The following is a 22,289-nucleotide window of genomic DNA, read 5'->3' on the forward strand; positions in this document are numbered from 1 at the left end:
TATTAAAAATAAAGAAACAATATTTAAAATTTAGTAACCTCCTTTAGGAAACAAGGGAAGCTTAAGGGGCTATTAAAACTTTTAATATTTGAAAAATAAGGATCAAATGGAAGTTAAAAATAAACTTTTGACATAATATGTTATGTTTCCACAACATATTATTAACGTTACATAACATATTTTGTTACATAATATAACATAAAGTTATAATATAACCTAACATATAACATAACGTTACGTTACATAACATAACATATTAGTAACATATAACATAACATTATATGTTTCTATTTCAGATGGAAAAAAATGGTACTTACTGATGCATCCTTCCTTAACTTTCAGGCTTTTGGCTGTCTGCTGTACAAACTTTGCTACTTCACACTGCCTTTTGGAGAAAGTTCATTGGCCATCACTAGTGGACAGTATGCTATTCCTGAACCTCAGAAATATTCACCTCAGCTTAATGGATTAATTCGTAAGTTTAGTCGAGGATTGCATTTATTAACGAAGATGCAACACATATTTGCTTGTTAAGTTGCTACAATTAATATTATAGGTGCGTACGTACGAGGAGTGTGGGGGGGGAGGGGGTCGCGACCTGATATCTTAGGATGGTCACGGTTAATCCTATAATTTCTTTTGCATAATTCATTTTTTTTCTCTGTTTTGTTTCCCCCCCCTCTCCTCTTTGTGCAGTGATGTGCCCCTGTCCCAAAACTAATTCCCGTGTACCTCCCTGTACTAAAGCACATGTTTCCAACTGGGCTTTAGTTTTTTAGTGTTTTCTATAATTAGTTTGATATCCAGTAATTTACTCTTGAGCATATTATATATATATTGGCAAAGTTCAGTCTGTTCCAGTTCAGTTCCATCCAATCAGTTCCATCCAATCAGTTCCATTTAAATTAGTTGGTTAAGACTACAATTATTACTAATGTAGTAGTCGATTAACTAATTATTATTAATTATAATCAATTTTGTCGTATAATTTACTATTAGGTATAATTTATTATTATTAGTATTTATCATTTTGTCTACTGGTGCAATTTACTATTATTAAACTTATTTTTATCTATTTTTTAATTAATGGATTTCGTTGCACCAGAATCAACTCTCTCCATTCATTGGTCCAAATTTTGTCCCCTTGGGGAAATTCGAGCATAAAACTTGTTGAACTTGTGAAATTTCTTTGGGTTTCTATATTTCTAGATTTCTACAGGTCACGCTTCTAGATTTAGAATAGTTTAGCTGTATTCAGTGCAAGGACCCATACAAATGCACACTTGTTTTTATATATAAATACTAGCGAGAGTTCTTTTCTAATTAACTTTTAATTCTTGAATAAAGTTAGTTTCTAATTATTTTTAATGGACTAGCAACCCTTTAGTCTCTTTGCGAAGTGTTTAAGAAGGGTAGTTTTTGCAACAGCAGTAACTATATTTTCTTCTCGTTTCTCTATGTGTATACTTTGGATTCGTGTAGCATCTAATTTGCAGATCATCTTGGATTTTGGAATAGGTATCCTGAAGAATAGGGTGAATAACAAGGATTTTTTTTAATGCCCAGTTATAGCATCTGGGAGGTTTTCAGTTGTTTAATAAAATGAATTTCTAATTATTTTTAATGAGCTATCAACGCTTCAATATATCAGTTTGCAAAGTCTTTGAGAAGGGTAGTTTCTGTAAGAGCAGTAACTGTCTTCCCTTCTTGTCCCTACATTTATATGCTTTAGTATCACGTAGCAACTAATTTGCAGATCATGGTGGTTTTTGGAATGGCTATCCTAAAAGAACAGGGTGAATAACAGGGAAGTGTTTTATTTTGCTGCCGAATTAGGGTCATCGGGCCCAGTTTTTAGTTGTTTATAAAATGAATTTTTAATTATTTTTAGTGAGCTATCAACGCTTCCATATATCCGTTTGCAAAGTCTTTGAGACGTGTAGTTTTTGTAAGAGCAGTAACTATCTTCCTTTATCTACATTTATAACCTTGAGATTCGTAGAGCAACTAATTGGAAAAACGCAGTCCTTAGTTCCGCCTATGCCACCAGGGGCACCCAGGCCATCGAGGAAGAGCCTCCAATCATCCCGTTGTTTGCTACAGCTACCACGTCCTCCCACTCGAGTTGGAGTAAAATTTTAAGGCTGTTTAGGCCAGTACCGTAGTCTGTCGTAGTGTATTCCTGGGCCACCCCCTACGATGAGTGCGTTTGTGAATTCTCTGAGAACTGTAGTTTTTGTAAGTGCAGTAACTACCTTCCCTTATCTATATTTATAACCTTGAGATTCGCAGAGTAACTAATTGGAAAATCACAGTCCTTAGTTCTGCCTATGCCACCAGGGGCACCCAGGCCATCGAGGAAGAGCCTCCAATCATCCCGTTGTTTGCTGCAGCTACCAAGTACTCCCACTCGAGTTGGAGTAAAATTTTAAGGCTGTGTAGGCCAGTACCGTAGTCTGTCGTAGTGTATTCCTGGGCCACCCCCTACGATGAGTGCGTTTGCGAATTCTTTGAGAAGACTAGTTTCTGTAATAGCAGTAACTATCTTCCCTTCTTGTCCCTACATTTATAACCTTGAGATTCGCAGAGTAACTAATTGGAAAATCACAGTCCTTAGTTCCTCCTATGCCACCAGGGGCACCCAGGCCATCGAGGAAGAGCCTCCAATCATCCCGTTGTTTGCTGCAGCTACCACGTCCTCCCACTCGAGTTGGAGTAAAATTTTAAGGCTGTGTAGGCCAGTACCGTAGTCTGTCGTAGTGTATTCCTGGGCCACCCCCTACGATGAGTGCGTTTGCGAATTCTTTGAGAAGTGTAGTTTTTGTAAGTGCAGTAACTATCTTCCCTTATCGACATTTATAATCTTGAGATTCGCAGAGCAACTAATTGGAATACCACAGTCCTTAGTTCCGCCTATGCCACCAGGGGCACCCAGGCCATCGAGGAAGAGCCTCCAATCATCCCGTTGTTTGCTGCAGCTACCAAGTCCTCCCACTCGAGTTGGAGTAAAATTTTCCCATACTGTATTCCTGTGCCTCCCCCTACGATGAGTGCGTTTGCGAATTCTTTGAGAAGTGTAGTTTCTGTAATAGCAGTAACTATCTTCCCTTCTTGTCCCTACATTTATAACCTTGAGATTCGCAGAGTAACTAATTGGAAAATCACAGTCCTTAGTTCCGCCTATGCCACCAGGGGCACCCAGGCCATCGAGGAAGAGCCTCCAATAATCCCGTCGTTTGCTGCAGCTACCAAGTTCTCCCCCTCGAGTTGGAGTAAAATTTTAAGGCTGTGTAGGCCAGTACCGTTGTCTGTCGTAGTGTATTCCCGGGCCACCCCCTACGATGAGTGCGTTTGCGAATTCTTTGAGAAGTGTAGTTTTTGTCTATCTTCCCTTATCTACATTTATAATCTTGAGATTCGTAGAGCAACTAATTGGAAAATCACAGTCCTTAGTTCCGCCTATGCCACCAGGGGCACCCAGGCCATCGAGGAAGAGCCTCCAATCATCCCGTTGTTTGCTGCAGCTACCAAGTCCTCTCACTCGAGTTGGAGTAAAATTTTCCCGTAGTGTATTCCTGGGCCTCCCCCTACGATGAGTGCGTTTGCGAATTCTTTGAGAAGTGTAGTTTATGTAATAGCAGTAACTATCTTCCCTTCTTGTCCCTACATCCCGTCGTTTGCTGCAGCTACCACATCCTCCCACTCGAGTTGGAATAAAATTTTAAGGCTGTGTAGGCCAGTACCGTTGTCTGTCGTAGTGTATTCCTGGGCCACCCCCTACGATGAGTGCGTTTGCGAATTCTTTGAGAAGTGTAGTTTTTGTAAGTGCAGTAACTATCTTCACTTATCTACATTTATAATCTTGAGATTCGTAGAGCAAGTAATTGAAAAATCAAAGTCCTTAGTTCCGCCTGTGCAGCCAGGGGCACCCAGGCCATCGAGGAAGAGCCTCCAGTCGGGTTGGAGTAAAGTTTTAAGGCTGCGTCGGCCAGTACCATATTGTGCCGTAGTGTATTCCTGGGCCTCCCCTTACGATGGGTGCCCGTTGGTTACCAGTGGAGGTCGGTATTTGGAAGTCGCTTGCCATCCATTCGTAGGATATGTCCTCAGTATATCCATCTATGTTGAAATCATAATGTTCTTTGAAGTTTTTTTTTAACATCCTATGTTTAAAATAACTTTTGCACAAAAATCGTCATATAATCAAAATGAATGAAAATGTACTAACGGGTAAAACTCTTAATCAAGACAGCGAGCTTTGAAATTCTTCTTAAATATACAAATGCTGGTAAAAATCTGAAAATTTTGAGATTACATTCTTTATATGAGGGGGGATGCCCTCTCTTCAACCCTCGCTCTTTATGCTAACCTAGCTGTATGCTAACGTTCTTCATGCTAAAGTTTTATAATGCTATGCTGAAAGCATTTTTGAATGCAGTTGTGCTTGGGCAGTTGTTTTGAAACATTGAGGACAAAAAATCCTAGCTAGGAAGAGATGTTGAACAAGGGTAAGCGTATACAAAATAATTTCTGTTTGTTTTATGTTTTATTGTTGCTATTTATCCCATTTGAGAAATCTTTTTTGGGGGTTATTTAGTTTCTGCTTGCTTTTTATATCTCACCCATGATTACCCTAAATTTGAGCACCGTCAAAACCAGCTGTTTAAATCAATGTTCAATTTTTGTAGAACAATGTTTCGAGAAAAGAGCTCATTTATTGTATTTGACTTTTGTACGAAGTATACTTCCCCCACCTCTCCAAAATTTGTGCCGCTAAGTATAAGAATGTAAACTGTCATGTTACACAGAAAAATATTTTGTAACAAGAATCGAGCTGTTAACCCGCAGCACCCATATTACAGGCTTGATCAAAAAATATTTCCGTGAATGAAAGGTGATTATGTATCTTTTTTCTACCCCCCCCCCCCGCCCTTCCCAAAAAACCCATTTTCATAAAAATGCACTTTAAGGCTTCAGAAACACTTCCCTTCACCTACACAACGTTCGTGTTATCCCATAATAGCTGATCCGCAGTTATACGTCACTGTAGATATTTTTATCCAGCCTCAAATGAATTTACTTTGTGAAACAAAGCTTTAAAGTATATAAAAAAAAACACACAAATCAAAATGAAAAAAATCTTGGATCCCAGAATTAACGAACTCAAAGCAATGAAAACGAAAGCTGAACGCTGTTTTACATTTAATAGAATAATTGATAGTTCTTATGAGCATTTTCTAAAATTATTAACCGATGGTTGCTTCTACTCCAAAGAGGGTAGTGGATGTGCGGTAGCAGGCTCTCGCTGTTCGATGGTTATATGCTACCGAACCGAAAATAACAACAGTTCTCAAGCAAAGTTTGAAGGGCTCTTATTAGGTCCGGAGTATATGCTGGTAGGAGTCAAATCTCAAGCATAAATGCTCATTTGCTGTGACTCAATGGGCTGCTTGTTCAACATGGGAAGCATAAAAGCTTCCAATACAGAGCCACTTATGAGGTTCCTTCAAAAAAGTTTTGAATGTGAAATACGAAGTAAAATATGCAATACGAGTTGTTTCATACTACAGAGCGACTCGAACTTTGATCCTCCTCACTGGAGGAAAGGTCGTAGCCACTTTACTGTAGCAATTGTTAATTGATAATGTACTATCATGTTTGACGCTATTATCAAACAGTTGATACATCAAACAATTGGAACATCAATTACTTTAAGAGGATGCGGTACCTAAAACTCATTTTCCGATTCTCACCCTTCCTGTCTTGTCGGTAAAATGGCTCAAAGACAGATACTCTATTAGCGAGCTCTCAGGGGGAACAAGATCATTAAGATCATTCAAGAATTTGTGATTTGCCTAGTAAGAAAAGTTGACAAATTCAAATCAATTTGGTAAAGCACGTTTGTCTGTGCGACTGCATTGCACCTTGACGGAAGAAAAAAAAGTATAAGAGAGGGAGTGTTAATTGAACTGGTAATTTTAACGAATGAGGGAAATTTTATGCGGCGGTGAGATTTTACCGAGGAACATCTGTGGAGGGAAGTATCCAGGGGCATTATAGTCAAACGTACAAACCGCTATAAACGCACAAAACAGCTAAAAAAATCCGAGTTGCAGCGGTAGCTAGCAAACTAGTAAGAGACGATCACGTCCAATGTTAAGAAATATAAAAACCCTTAACTCCTAAAAAAAGAGTCGGATCAAAACAAAAAGTACACCATTAGAACCATCTTGTCGAAAACCCCTACATATGAAACTTTCTGTCCCTTGGCTTGAACAGCAAGGGAAATATATTTGCTTGAAAATCAAGATAAGTGGCAGCTACTATAGCATTCTGCCTAAATGGTATCTTTTTTTTTCTCCACAGATAGCTTGGCACTGGAACATCATAGAGATTGAAAAATCAAATTCAAAAGCGCTTTCTTTTGGTAGGGGGGAGGAGAATTAGCTGGACACTATAAATACATAAACAAGAAAGTAAATGGATATTTTCGATACTTTTCAAGAAAAGCCTACAAGGGTTTTAAGCAAACCTGAATGGGAAAATTTCAATTACAATTGCAGCTAAGAAACGTATATTTATGCATGTTGCACAGTAATAACAAACTTAGGTATAGATTCACTAATTTTTAGGATTTGAGACTTAATGCGTGGAGTATCTAAACACTAATGCGGGTGGGGAGGGGGTAGAATTAGCTGAACTCTATAAATACACAAACAACCAAAATCAAGAGAATGTTTTGGCAATTCTGAAGAACCCTGCCAAGATCTTATCCTAACCAAGGGGTCGGCACTGCGTGACGAAACCTTGAAGCTTCGGGAGCCCCCCCTTTTTTTGCGACCCTGCATGCAAGAAAGGTCTGTTACCTGTCTGAATTTTGCATTTGAGCAGAATATCTGTTTTGCAGATTTCACTTTTGTAACACAAAGATTGTTAAAGATCGCCGAAGATCAGTACCCTCTGGAAGTAGAAGGGGTGGAGATAGGTGTCTTAAAGTATCTTTTTATATGATCAATAAGGCTCTGGATATATTCTCGAGAGTTTCATTGACCTTGCTCATTCTGCTTGCCAAGATATCAAAAAGCCCGTAAACTAAAACATTTAATGAGTAAACTAATAAGAAATAAGAATGATTATAATAATTTAAACAATAATATCGATTCGATTTGAATAAGCACGATCCGATATAAACTCCTGGTTGGTACTTCAAAATTTAATTGGGTTATTCAAAGTGCAGAATATTCAAAGTACAGTCTTTTGCTTGACGAGGCTAATTTAATAAGAAGGAAAAAAAAATGCTAAACAAAACATATAAATTTTTTTTACCCAACTTTAATCCAACTGCTTCTATAAGACAGTGAAATGTTACTTCCCTTTTCTTGGCCATTCTATCAATCAAAGCGGGTGACAACACAGGGACTCCCAAAACAGCAACATCAATCAAATGATAATTCATTTAAACTGATTTCTAGTATTTGTCGAGCAGGAAAGGCTAGAACGTTTTTAGGGACTGCTTTTTCCTGGACTTACATCATAAAATTCTGCTCCAATTATTAGAAAAAAAAAAAAAAAAAAAAAACGTACTAACGTTGTAAGTCTCATTAAAACTGATTATCTCCATATCAGGCCAAAACTGAAAGAAATTAAATGGTTTCTCTAAGATATCTTGGAAATTCTGTTTCGGCTTTTAGTTTTCTGTCGCTCTTTCGGGTCTATTATCCAAGTTCTACAAATTACATCAAGACTGCCAACTTAATTCTAACTAGTTTGGCCACACAAACCAAAACGTTTATAATGGAAGAGATATGGTGGTTCTGTTTGGTATTAGTGGGCCTTAAAGAGCGGCTTAGGTAAAAGTGATGACAGTGTGATTCGTTCCTTACTAGGATTTCTCGCATTTTCATGCGACCTTTGGCATAATTGTTTTTGTCTCGCAATATTTCTTCCAAGAGATTCATTAAGTTGCGAGACATCTCCTAATTCAAAGGATATACAAGACGTTCTTTAACAACTTCATCCGGTCTAAAAGTCCACCGGGCCCTGACACTCGTCACGCAGCAAGCTTTTATATATCTGATTCTGTAAGAGCGTGTTGCAATAATCATCACATTTTTCTTTAGTTCTTACACAATGAGGTCACTTTTGTTATTATTCGTAGTGATTGTCGTTGTCGCTTATCTTTGAACCGTATATTCCTTTGTTCTTCACTTTTGTTTATGACTCGTTGTGATTCTCACTGTTGCTTATCTTTTAACTGCGTGTTTCTTTGTTCTTCACTTTCGTTTTTGATTTTTTCTGATCCTATTGTCGCACGTCTTGTAACCGCATGTTTTTTTGCTCTTCCCTTTCGTTTTTGACTCATTTTAATTCTTGCTGCCGCTTCTTGTCTCGCTGTCGCGTATCTTCTAACCGCATAATTCTTTGTTCTTCCCTTTCATTCTTGATTTGTTCTTATCCTCGTTGTCCCTGTCTGGTAACCGCATAGTTCTCTGCTCTTCACTTTCGTTTTGACTCATTCTAACTGTCGTTGTTGCAATTATTCTAACCGCATATTTCTTTATTATTCATTTATCTTCTAACCGAATATTTCTTCGCTCTTCACTTACGTTTTCATCACGTTGTAATTGTCGCTATCGCAAGTATTCTAAATGCATATTTCTTTGTTATTCATTTTTGTTTATTATTACTTCAGAAATTTTTCAATCCCCTTTGCTTTAGCTGCTTGGATTGGTCTTGTCATATTTGATAGTCTTGGTTGTTCACTTCCACCCATTGTGAATTTACATTATCCCTATTTATAATGAACTATACCGATCCTTTATGTAAGAAAAAAAGAGATACGGTCGATGCAAAATGTCATGATAATGAGTAATTTTTCAAGTCAATGTACTTTCTTTATTATTCAAGCCAAGGGGTTGTAATTTTTCTTTATAGGGGTTTCAGACGAGGCGGTTCTAATGGTGTGCTTTGTAGTTTGATCTGACAGTATTTTTAGAAGTTATGGGCTGTTATATTTTTTAGTATGGGACGTGATCGTCTCTTACTAGGTTGCCACTACAGCTGCAACCCTGATGGCACCAAAACCCTGAAAAGCAGCTTTTCCAGTTTTTTGTGTAGAAAAATTGATCTTATTAAAAAAATTAAATACGAAAGGTTCAAGATATAGCTATTTCCTTTAAAATGAGCCTTTAAACAGCTTTATATGATGTTCCAATGCCCAGCTACCTGCGGAAAAGAAAAAATACGGAAAGAAAAAAAAGGTGCTTTCAGTGCAAAATATCGTGGTGGTAGCCACTTTTCTTGTTTTTCAAGCCAATAGAATTTCTTTGTCATTCAAGCCAAGGGACGGTATGTATAGTTTATAAGGGTGTCGAACAAGGCGGTTCAAATGGTAATACTCTGTCTTTCGATCTGACACGATTTTTTTCGAGTTTTGAGCTATTGTTTTTCTTAATATGGGAGAAGATCGTCACTTTCTAGGTTACCATTACCGCGCAAACCACAATTACTATAAAATCAATACAACTGAGTACTAAAGGCGTGTGATAACCCAGGCACTTTTCAAGGCTGTTATGTAATATATGACATGTGGTATCATACCCCAGAGAAGCAAGAAGAAGAAGAATAAAAATATTATGGAAATAAAAAACAAATTTTTCATTGAAGAAAATATTATGGGCTATATTCCGTTCTTTAGTATAAACTAATGCTGCTGCATCTATTAACCAGGGAACAACTTGTCGAAAGATATTTGTCATGTATCATCTCTTTGAAAGATAAGCCCGTGTTGCATTATCTTGTATATAATGATTTCTTTAAATGCTTCAGTTACTATGGGCTATAGTTTCATTCTTTAATATAACAAAAGGTCAAACTTTAGAGTTAAGAGTGAGGTCTGAGGAAGGAATTGCCCCTCTAATATACGGAATAATTTCCGCTCGTTTTAAGTTTTAATTTTGTTCTTTTCTTTCAATTGAAAAAAACTTGTTTCTTTTAATTTAGTTTCTGACTATTTTTCATATATTGCCTGGAAATCCCCCCCCCGTGTAAAATTTTCCCTGGAAACTTCTCCCGTGGGAAATCCCCCTTTCCACCCTGCAGAAAGTTCCTCCTAAAAATTGTCTGTATATGTGTCAATAACAAATACTATATGTGAGCAATTTGCAAATTGCGTAACTTACAGCCCTTTGCCCAGCAGTTATGGGGGATCTTTTCATCCCCGAAGGAATAGTTATTGGCCCTTTCAACTATGCCAAATCAAATAGACATTTCAAAAGTTTGATTGAATGTCTTTGGGAAAAAGGGCATGGGAGAGTTAGTTGCCCAGCAATTTGTTTGGTCCCTTAGAAAGGGCACCTGAACTTTCGATTTTCGTACGATGACTCTCTACCTGGTCTCATGGGACCATCGGTTTGATAAAATCACCCTTAGGAAAAAAAAACTAAATAAACACACATCCGTGATCTTTCTTCTGGCAAAAAATGAACAATTCTAATTTTTGGAGATGAGCTTGAAGCTTATACATTAGGGGGTCTTTTAATTTTAATCAGTAGATAAATTACTAATAATATTAACGGGCTGGGAGGAATCTAGCCAATGTATTATCAATCCTCATCACTACTTTCTCTTTTTAAATATTAGTTTCTTTGAAAAAGGCTCATTAGAGAACTGATGACATAGCTCTCTGATTTGTTTTATCATCTGAAGTCTGTGGCACACATAATAGTAGTACCGTCACAATGACGTCATTTTAGTTATGAAGCCATTTCAAACTATATAAACATCTTAGTAGTGTATATAGAGTAACATCATTTTTTATATAAACGTCATATCTGGGCACACTATCATGACATTGTCTCACGCATATATTAAACGAGAGAAATAACAATAGAAACATTTATATAGTATAGCTTGATTCAGTGATTTTTTGTCTGAAGGAAAATGGGAAGACATAATATGTTTAGAGGACAGAGAAGGTCCGGGCCCTCAGGCTTTTATGGAGAAAAACAGCGCTTAGTTAATTCAGAGGAATGCTACGATCAAAGGATGGGTCATAAAAGAGAAGATTTTTCTCGGTTTCGGGGTGGAAGGATTGGTCATCAGAGGAAAATGGGGCAGAAATATCATCTTGATAGGCAGCTACAAGAAAATTTAAGTTGTGCTAGAGAAGAAAGACAAGACCCAAGGCGTGACTATAGAAAAGGAGGACCAAGGCATATTCCTAATGGTGTCGAACTTTGGAATAGAATTACTATCAAAAATGTAAAGGTTACAAAAGATGAATTGCTTAAATCAACAATTGAAGCTTGTCCTGAACCTTTTGTACCTGTATATTATCATATGCGTGGATAGTTTGCCTTTTTCTTTGTGGAATCTTCTCAAGCAGCTAGGGCAATACAACGGTTACACATAACGCTACCTGTCCAAGGAAAGATTGAATTTGGAGAGATCAGGCGTATGCCCATTCAAAACCTTCCTGTAGACGAGAGAATGCAAATAAAATTGACACAAGTTCTTGAGCGACGCTATGATCCACTAGCCCAATCCCTGGATCTTTCGAATTTTCATTATGACGAGTCGTTATGTCGGGAATACTACGTTCCTTTATCACGTCCTATGAATATGAAAGAACTTATGCGAATTATAGTAGGAAACGTTAAATACTTAAAAAAGTTGGACCTTAGTGACAACAAACTTCAAAACCTGGATAATTTGGAGATTCTAGTGGACAAATCTGTGGAAATAAAAGCATTGAACATCTCAAATAATAAGATACAAAGGTTGAACGTTTTCGCAAAACTTAAGGCACTGCCGGTGGAGAGTCTTGTGTTAGCTGATAATCCCATTGCAAAGAGGTTGAAAGAGAAAGAGAACGATACGTATCGCAGAGAAATTCGACGGTTCTTCCCCAAGGTGGTTGTGTTGGATTCTGATGTTTTACCTGCGCCAGTAACGTTTGATGTTAAACCTGATGATTTTCAGGTGCCCAAAACACAGCCGAAGTTCCTTGTTAATGAAGGAGTTAACGACGTTTTACATACGTTTGTCAATTAGTATTATCGTTTCTACGACCAAGGTCGAAGAAGTGAATTAAGCGAAGCGTACTACGAAGATGTTTTATTTAGTCTGACAGCGGGACCCCTACCTCAAAATGAAGAAAATCAGTTCAAATTGGGTGCATATTTTTAAGGAATCGAGAAATTTGGTGAAAATCAAGCAGTCGAGCGTCCGTACGACAAGAGTTCGACGTGGAAGATCAGAGACAATTAAACTGCTTGAGTCTCTGCCTAAATCAGTACATGACCCAGAGTCATTCCGTTATGATGTTACTGTTGTAACTGACACTTTGGTGTCAATAAATTTGAAAGGTGTCTTTAGTGAAGAAACTGACCCAAAAAGTGTTTTTCGGTGGAGGCTTTTACATCATAAACGGTCTTCTGTTTATTTCAAATGCGTCTCAAGCCCAAGAAAAGGTGGCCGTTAAGCCAGCACTTGGCTCACTGAAGATTGAGCCAAGCACTTCATCAGGATTAGTGTCAGTCCAGCAGCAGATGATAGCTCAGTTTTCTGTACAGAGCGGATTGAACGCAACGTATGCTCAACAATATCTAGAATGTCGTAATTGGGACTACAATGCAGCGGCTGAACTCTTTCAACAGATGGTTGTGGCAAAAGCTGTACCTCGAGAGGCTTTTCAGTGATAACGCTGCTTGGAATTGTATAAAAGAAAGTGGCTCATGAATCCCTTGGGAACTATATCCTGGTTTTTGCTGTTGTACTTGAAATTTAAAGACGGGGACTGGAAAAGAATTAGGTTGATTATATTTTTGAAGAGAAATAATGCCATATGAGAATGAGAGTGCCCAAATTCTGGACTGAGAGAGATGAAGCAGGGCAAAAGCGGCCCGTAGAGAGGCAGACGAAAGGGCTAGAGAAGCCCTTAGAGAGACAGCTGAAAAGGAAAAAATACCTGCAGTACATAATTTAAATTGCAAAAGTTATTTAAACTATAAGACACTATGTTACTATGTTAACTGCATAAATATTTAAGCTGTCTTAGTAACAATTTTGTGATTGAAAATAGAAAAGTTACTGCAAATTTTGAAATGAGTTTTAATTGATTTTAGCTTATAAGGTATTTGCTACATTAAAATCTATTATTATATTTTTGTTCAGAAAAATCCCACAATCTACTTTATAAGAGCGCAGATGGCAAAATGCAAGAGCTTTAAAAAAAAAACACTAGAAACTGAGTCTGAAAATAAAACCCCGAAAGGTGAAAGAAAAAAAAAACTAAGCAAAAAAAACCTGCAGCTATATGTAAAATTCATCTGAGTCACTACTATCTCAGTCAGTCGGTTTTACAGGGACAATTACTACTAAGACTGATATCCTCCACTTTTTAGTCATAAAATGAGTGATATTATTATTAATAACTTGCCAACCTAAAGATGACTTAACAGTTTCCTTATTGATTCTGAGCCCTACTCCCTGTCTATATATCCTGTTTTCCTGCCCGAATAACTAAAGACTATATCAACTAATTTCATGTTTCCTACCCCTGGAATATGAGCTTCTGAAACACTTAATAAGTCTAGTTCGAAGCGTCTGAGTTCGTCAGTCAAAATGTCGATACGATTGTTTTTAAAACGTAAATTAGCTAGGAAGAGGTTTTTCTGCCCCAAAAAGTCCACCATACAGATTAAACCCCAAAGAATTATACATTAATCAGAATCCAGTGCAAATGGTGTGTCGTTTACTAGGCTAGAATTTCCTCGAAGGGCGCTACTCCTCAAAGTTACCCCAGCATACTCGCAACGCATGTTAGTTTAATATTTCAGTTACTATGGGCTAGACTGTGTTCTTTACTATAATACGAAAATACAGTTTTTTTTTGTAAAAAAAAATTTTATTTTACAAATATGATTTTCTTATTTACAAAAGCGACTAGATGTAGCAATTTTCTTTAAAATGGGCTATTAAACATACCTCTACCATGTTCTGATAGCCTGCTAGCCCCGGGGAAATCAAAAGGAAAAAAAGACAGTTAGTTGGTTGAATATATGTAAAGTAAGTAATAAATCGATAAGAATCTAAAATAACTAGTTGTCAAACAATAAAATTTCAAACTAATAGAAGAAGAAAAGGAGCATATGGAGTAAAGAGAGAATAAACAATTTAAAGGGAAGTTAAACGTTAACATTCAAAACAAGGAATGGTTTAGAACTCTACCTTTCCATTTTGGAATGAATTGGATTGATTTTAGGGATGATTCATTACTGAGCCATGAAGGGTGAGGGATAGGCCTCGGGTTTATTAAAGGACTTGATGTTCAATTTTTTGACATCGTTCCAAAGATTTTTTCTCTGGTTTTTATTGTTTTAAAAAATAAAGTTGTGAGACAGAGTCATACTTTAGCGTAAAGAGTGAGGCGTTGAGGAGGGGACAGTCCCTTTCATATACGGAATAATTTCTGTTCGTTTTAAGTTTTAATGTCGTTCCTTAATTTCAGTTAAAAAAACTTGTTTTTTTTTTATTTCTGAACGTTTTTTAGTTAATGCAGCTTTTATTTTGGCTCACCGTCATTGAATAAGTAAACAAAATTTGCATAAAAATTTTACTCTTCTTTTGCTAAATAGCTATCTCTAAATTTAGTTCTGACGTAATTTACAAATTAACTTACGTAACTAACTTCTATATTCGCATATTTATCTTCTGGCAAAAAATACATAGTTGCAGATTTTTGCAGATATGAGCTTGAAACCTATGTAATATGGTTTTTTGATACTCTGTATCTGACGGTGTGATTTTCATTAAAATTCTTTTTTTTTGTAAGGGATGTTTCCCCCCTCTTTAAAAAATCATATAAATTGTTTCAGGCTCGTAGAGTTTAATCAATAATGATTCAATTAGTAAAATTTATATATTTATAATCAGCGTTTTAAGCCCATTATTTTGACACATTTATCTACTTAGCAGCGACATTTTTAAGATTTCCGATAACTATTAAGCTGTTACGGTTGTTTTTTTTTATTGTTTTTTTTTTTTTATTACGTATATGTTATTACGTATATGAGTCAATGCTTAGTCAATACCACGCTCTTTACGTTAAGAGTTAAAAGAATTTTTAATTCACAAACCCCTGAATCACAAAGGCCGTTTAATTAGAATAGATAGCTCTTTCAAAAGTACTAAAAAAAAACTTTATCGTAAAGAGCGAGGTATTGACTAGGGGGTGAGCTCCCTCATATACGTAACAATTTCTGTTCGTTTTAAGTTTTAATGTTGCTCCTTACTTTCAGTTGAAAAACTTGTTTTTTTATTTATTTAATTTCTGATCGATTTTTAAATAATGCTTGGAAATCTGGCGCCCCCTTCATAGAAATGCCCCTTACCCCAAAGAAACTTCCTCCACAGGATTATTCTCCCGATTAACCGCCTCCTTCAGCCCCCCCCACCAGAAATAAAATCCTTCCTGAAAATGTCTGTATACTTCCCAATAACCAATACAATATGTAAGCAATGGGCAAAGTTCATAACTTGCAGCCCTTCCCCTGGGAACTGTGGGAGATTAAGTCATCTTAAAAGACATATTTATTAGATTTTCGACTATGCTGAACAAAGTGGCTATCTCAAAATTTTAATTGGGTGACTTTGAGAAAAAAATGAGCGTGGGAGTGGGCCTAGTTGCCCTCCATTTTTTTGGTCACTTAAAAAGGGCACTAGAACTTTTAATTTCCGTTCCAATGAGCCCTCCTACGATATTCTAGGACCACTGGGTCAATACGATTACCCCTGGGGAAAAGAAAAAAGAAGAAAAAAATAAAAATAAACACGCATCCGTGATCTTTCTTCTGGCAAAAAATGGAAAATACCACATTTTTGTAAGTAGGAGCTTGAAACCTCTTCAGTAGGGTTCTCTGATACGCTGAATATGATGGTGTTGTTTTCATTAAGGTTCTATAACTTTTAGGGGTCTTTCCCCCTTTTTCGAAAATCAGCCAAATTTTCTCAGGTGTGTAACTTTTGATGGGTAAGATTAAACTTGATGAAACTTATATATTTGAAATCACAATTTAAATCTGATTCTTTTGATGTATCTATTGGTATCCGTTTTTTAGAGTTTCGGTTACCATATAGCCGGGTCGCTCCTTACTTACAGTTCGTTACCACGAACTGTTTGAAAAAAAAGTAATGGTCACATACTGCAGTATTTAGTCATAAAATAGCTCAAGTTAACATGGTATTCTTATGATGATAAGATAGCTCATCTTATTGATTATGTTATTGTAAACTGAAGACTGTCTGGATGAATACAAGATACTAGGACATATAGGATCTCCGTTATTGATGTCAAAAGTGAAGATCGACATCTAGCTATGGAGAGTTAATTTAAAGCTGAAATTTAGGAAGAGTAACTATCTTCCAGGAAGCTATTATGTTGCTGGACTCCAGGATGGGAATTTAAGATGCACTTTCCAGGAACAGTTAAACACTATGCTGGAAAGTTTAAAAGTGGAAAATGTGGAAGATTGATGGAATAGTTTTAGGAAAATAGTTTGTGAAGTGGCCGATGGTATCTTAGGGAAGAAAGTTAGGAACACAGCTAGAAATATTATTAAAAATGCTTGTGTTTAACAGAGAGGATGGGGGGCTTGTATAAGAATTATTTTAGTGATAGATTATAAGAAAATAAGAGGAATGTAAAGAAAGTAGAGCAAGAATTAAAATATGAATGAAGTAGGTGTGAGGGGGAGGCCATGGATAAAATCGCCAAAGATCTGGAAGATGCAGCCAGACGTCAAAAGAGTGAAATACTGTGCTGGCATGTTTATAAATTGAGAGGGAATAGTCAATCTGGACTTAAAGATAATCTGGTTAAAGATAAGAATGGGGCTGTAATTAGTGATTAGGAAAGAGTTAAAGAGAGATGGGTAGAACATTCAGAGAAGGTGCTAAACCATGATAGAGTTGCAGGAAAAAATGTAGAAAAGAAGGAAAAAGTTTGTGGCATTTTGAATTTGAAGGAAGAATTATTCTGTGTGGAAGAATTAGCCCCAGTTACAGAAGGTTAGCAAATTAGTGTACTAGAAGGCTTAAAAAATAAAAAGACCCAAGGTGCTGATACTGTAGTAAATGAGTTTTTTAAATATAGTGGTTATAAGTTTAGAAATAAAGTTACCGAAGATTATGAATATAATTTTTGAAAAAGAGGAAGTACCTCGTGATTTAGGAAAACTAATTAAACCCTTCCATTAGAAAGGTGATAAGCGTGAGTGTGGTAATTATAGAGGCATTAGGCGGTTTCTATCATTAGAAAATTAGTTATTATGATGATATCTTTTAGAATTAGAGATGCTGTAGATAAGGTTTTAAGAGAAAAACAGTGTGGTTTTAGGAAGGGTAGAGCATGCGTCGACTAAGTTCTTAGATTAATAATTGACAAGCACCTGAGTCATCCAACACCTTTAATCCTCAGTTTTATAGATTATGAGCAAACGTTTGATTTATCTGATAGAAGAGCTCTGGCGAAGGTCTTATCCTTGTTGTAATTCAATGTGATTTTTGTTGTTTCTTGTTTCATGGCTTTTTCTTTAGCTGTTGAGTCATTTATTGTCTTTGTAATCTTGCAATTAGCAAGAAGAACTAAGGAAACGAACCGTTTTTAAACGAAATTATAGATTTGTTGCACAAATAGTCGGATTTAGTTCTATATCTATTATGTCTTTTTCTAGGGGAGGGCTGTTAAGTCTGTATTAAATGACTGAACTGAAATATTTATATTACAGCGTTTATACTACTACTACTACTACTAACAACTCACCGCAGCACAAAGCCGCTTGAGGCCAACGCAGCTACGCACGCTCCTCCTCCACCCCAATCTATTCAGAGCATCCCTTTTTACACCCGCCCACGAAGTTCCCATTTAGTTTAAATCTTTCTTTATGGAATACTCCTACCCCAGATGAGGATGACTTGCTTTCCGTTTAGCCTTAGATGATTGCCTCAAAAGGACAATCTTCACCAATACGTTAACCTTCATCCGCACAACGGGCCCTAGGCATCTTAACCTTTCCTTTATTATTGCCCGAGAAAGCAGAATCGAACCACATTTTTTGTATAGCCTATTGTTTGAAATACAGTAAGTCAGCCGGGTGCCCAGAACAATCCTTAAGCAATTTCTCAGGAAAACATCTAGCAAATCTTCATCCGCTTTTCGGAGCGTCCATGCTTCAGAGCCATATTTGACCACTGTCGTCACTGTGGCTTCTAATATTCTAATCTTGATTTGCACACTTATCTTCCTATTCTTCCAAACTTTTTTAACTGTGAAAAATCACCATGTGCCTTGGCTATTCTACTTTAAACATCTTAACTGCTCCCACCATCTTTACTAATAATAGTACCAAGGTAAGTGAAGCTGCCCACCTGATCAATCTCTTCATTACCCAACGTCACCTTTTCATCTTGACTTATTCCTAGCCTTAGTGACTTAGTCTTTTTAACATTAATTTTAAAACCTATTCTAGCACCCTGAACTCGCAAAACCTCTAAAACTTCATTCATTTTGCTCATCCCTTGTACTATATTCTTATTTTCGAAAATAAAGCAAGAAAAAAATTTTAAGATGAAGAAATGGGACTATGGCCAGTAGAAGGAAAAGAAACAATAAAACGACACGGATATTTCCGGTGTTTAAAAGATGGTATAAAAATATATGATTATAACCATGAATGACGTCATACTAAGACTTTAAAGAATAAAATAATGTTGAGAATCCCTTTTGTGTTCCCATGCTGACGTCATTTGACATGACGTCATGTACCATATAAAACGATGCATGAAGTCAAGTCACTTCAGTATAGAAAGTTAATAGCTAGCGAAAACACTTTTAAGCATCATGGAGACAAGATCAGAAAAAGACGACAATCCTCAAGGCTTTAATGGCTTAGAAAGAAGAGGCAAGAGCCCAAGAAGTGAAACGAGTCTTAGTGCCCGCCAGGCTTATGAACCCTATGAACCTATTTACCGCGAAAGGCGTCATAGGAGTCCCTATGAGAAGTCTGAATATAGCCGAAATGTAAGAAGGACGAACAATTTGAGAGAGCAAGGTGAACCAAGAGTGAAGAAAAGGAAAATAGAATATTCCGAAGAAGTTAATAATAAAAAATGTTTTGACAGATCAAATTATGATCATAGAAACTGTTCAAATTTGAAACCCAATGACGCTTATAATAATGATCTAGGTAATGCAGATGATATAGCTAAAGTTACTCCCAGTTCTGAGGAGCTTGCGGAGGATAAAAAGAATGAAGGAAATAAATTCTACAATAAAAATTATTATAGAAGGGCTCTTGGCTGTTACGCCAAAGCCATTGAACTGTATCCGTGTGCTCCCTATTATAACAATCGTGCTGCTTGTTATATTATGCTGGGAATGTATTCACAGGCGCTGCAAGATGCCAGAGAAAGTGTCAAATATGAGCCTTCTTGTGCCAAGGGTTATTTCAGAATGGGAAAGTGTTTCTTGGCGATGGGCGTTGTAAACGCTGCGAAAAGCGCTTTTGACAAAGCAAAAGAACTAGAACCTACAAACACTACTATTGACACTCAGATGAGAACAATTGATACTCTCAATAAAATAGATAAAGATCTTAATATCGCTGTTGCAGTTCAAGACTATAGAAAGACTTTGTATTGTTCTGAAAGAGCCTTGGAAATTGCTGTGTTTTGCCAAAGATACAAGGTAAAGAAAGCTGAGTCCTTGACGCACCTTGGACGATATCAGGAAGCTGAGGAAATCGTTAATGACATACTAAGGTCAGATAATACATATGTTGACTCATTGCTGGTCCGTGGAATGTGTTTATATTACCAGGATAATATTGATTTGGCCTTTTCTCATTTCCAACAAGTACTTCGATTAGCGCCCGATTATGCCAAAGCCATAGAAACTTATAGGAAAGCAAAGCAGCTGGTGACGAAGAAAAAGGAAGGAAATGTAGCATTTAAACAAGGCAAATTAAAAGAAGCTCTCACCATCTATACAGAAACACTTACTATCGATCCATTGAATAAGCTATTCAACTCTAAAATATATTACAATAGAGCTGTTGTCAATTCTGAGCTTGGAAATCACTCTCAAACAGTTGACGATTGTTCCGCGGCTCTGAACTTGAATGATGGTTACATAAAAGCATTGCTGTTGAGAGCGAAATCCTACAGAAGTCTTGAAAAACATGAAGAATGTGTCCGAGATTATGAAGCTTGCATGAAGCTAGAAAAAAATGCAAATGGCGAAACCCGAAGACTATTGCAAGAGGCGAAAAAAGCATTGGAGAAGTCCAAGCACAAAGATTACTATAAGATTCTTGGAGTTGAAAAGAATTCCAGCGCCGATGAAATAAAGAAGGCGTACAGGAAACGGGCGCTTCTTCATCATCCTGACCGACACTCTTCCGCAACAGAGGAAGAACGAAAGGAACATGAAAAGAATTTCAAAGAACTTGGAGAAGCGTACGCTGTTCTCTCTGATCCTGAGAAAAAAGCCGAGTATGACACAAAACTAAACAAAGAGAGAAAGTGCACGCTCAGAGGTCAAGACCTAAATGATGAAGTTTTCATTATTTATGAATCATATTTTCGGGGTAACTTCCGTGTCAATCTTTAATTCCACAACCTTGTACATAGCTTAGTCTATAGCTAAATTTTGCCTCAATAGAAGTTTTTTTTGGCTGGGGGGGGGGGGGGGTAAAAATGTTCCAGAAAGAAGATTGTATTTTCTATCAGGCGTTCAACAATTGAGTATTAAACATTAAGAAAATCTTATCTAAAAACAGCAAAAAAAAAAGTCTGCAAACTTAAAATTCAGCTGTAGAAACAATCTGTCGGCTGTCAATTTCAAAATCCAACTGAAGGCTGAAGCTGTATAGTAGTGAGTGTGTACGATAATTCTATTCAACTTGCAAATAAAGTTCTTGACTATGAATAATGTAAGAAATAGTGATTGGAAAACTGCATTCGAAATGATTTAAACTCATTTCATAAAGATGATACTTTTTTGTCAACATATGAAGAACTGTGTATATTGCAATATTTGCAGTTGCATATTGCATCTCTCTGGTTTTTATGCTAAGTAACAAAAGAGACGAAAATAACGAACAAGAGAGTAGCAAAGAATTATGGTATGCAAAGTAATATTTGGCAGGGAAAGTCACTGGTGATAAATCGCTGGAGGTGGCACCGTGATTGCGTGATTTTCGGGGATTCGGGGAACCAAATTTTTTTCGGGGTGACGCATAGATTTACGGGGAAATACCCGAAATTTCGGGGATTGCGCAAGCCCTGCTTGATTTCTAATCAGGAAAATCGAAATACTAAAATACACGAGAAGAAAAAGCTCCGACTTTGCGGTTGACGCAATAAAGAATTGCCGCAAAATTAATGTAAAGTCGACCGAACGCCACCGCCTCTGTCGGCGGCGGCGTGCCTGCGGTGCGCTGGTGGCGTTGTGGCACTTCGGTGGTGGTCGACCGGGCATCTCGTCAGCGGCGTTCGGTCGATCTGCCGGCGCGGTGTCGGGGTCTAGTTGCCACACTTAGTAAAATTTTATTAAATTTAGTGAAAACGGACCTGAGTTATTAAATTTAGTAAATCGAGGTCAAATTTAGTAAATTTTTAAAACATTTTTAAATTTAGTAAGTATTTTAGTAAATTTACCAGAAATATGAAAAAAATGTTAAATTATTTTTGTGCCAAGTTTCATTCTGTACAACAAAACTCGAATATTTTTCTCTGTCTGAATTGATATTTTTTATTCTGTGGTTTCAGTTTCAGTCCTTCCCACCTTCATAGAATTTATATACACCTTAAATAATTCTGATATACCTTAAATACAATTTTGATACACCTTAAATACAATAATAGGTGTATGAAAGATCTTAAGCCGAACTGGCCAGCCATGACAAAAACCAACAAAGAGAAAAATCTCTAAAAAAAAACAAACAAACGAGACTGTGGCCAGTGGAGAGAAAAGGAAACAACAGAAACAAAACAACGCGGATATTTCGCCTGTATACAAACAAGGCGTCTTCAGCACGAAAGACACACAAGATAAAAACAAAAACAACATAAAACTAAAAACCAATAAAACCACCACAAAAAAAAAAACAACAAAAAAAAAAAAAAAAAAAAATTTAAAGTCGGCGCAAACTGATCCACGTAGGGAAAATATTGGAATATTTATTTAATTAAGTTAGGACACCAGAGTAACTGCGGAAAAAAAAAAA

The 22,289-nt window shown here is 36.8% G+C and overlaps 1 protein-coding gene and 2 pseudogenes across 2 annotated transcripts in view; all 3 read left to right on the top strand.

Moving 5' to 3' along the window:
- Positions 1-22,289, top strand: part of LOC148945049 (serine/threonine-protein kinase sel-5-like) — a 123,508-nt gene that overhangs the window by 37,045 nt on the left and 64,174 nt on the right. For both annotated transcript variants that reach the window (XM_089099385.1, XM_089099386.1), the window contains exon 7: positions 343-475. In XM_089099385.1, coding sequence (XP_088955511.1) covers positions 343-475 — 133 coding nt within the window. The remainder of the gene's footprint in view (positions 1-342; positions 476-22,289) is intronic.
- On the top strand, positions 10,942-12,701 carry LOC148945050 (nuclear RNA export factor 1-like; annotated as a pseudogene).
- Positions 18,902-20,671, top strand: LOC148945051 (dnaJ homolog subfamily C member 7 pseudogene; annotated as a pseudogene).

Source organism: Artemia sp. Qi Xiang Cuo, chromosome 13, assembly GCF_049724085.1.
Source record: "Artemia sp. Qi Xiang Cuo chromosome 13, ASM4972408v1, whole genome shotgun sequence".
NCBI classification, from domain to species: domain Eukaryota; kingdom Metazoa; phylum Arthropoda; class Branchiopoda; order Anostraca; family Artemiidae; genus Artemia; species Artemia sp. Qi Xiang Cuo.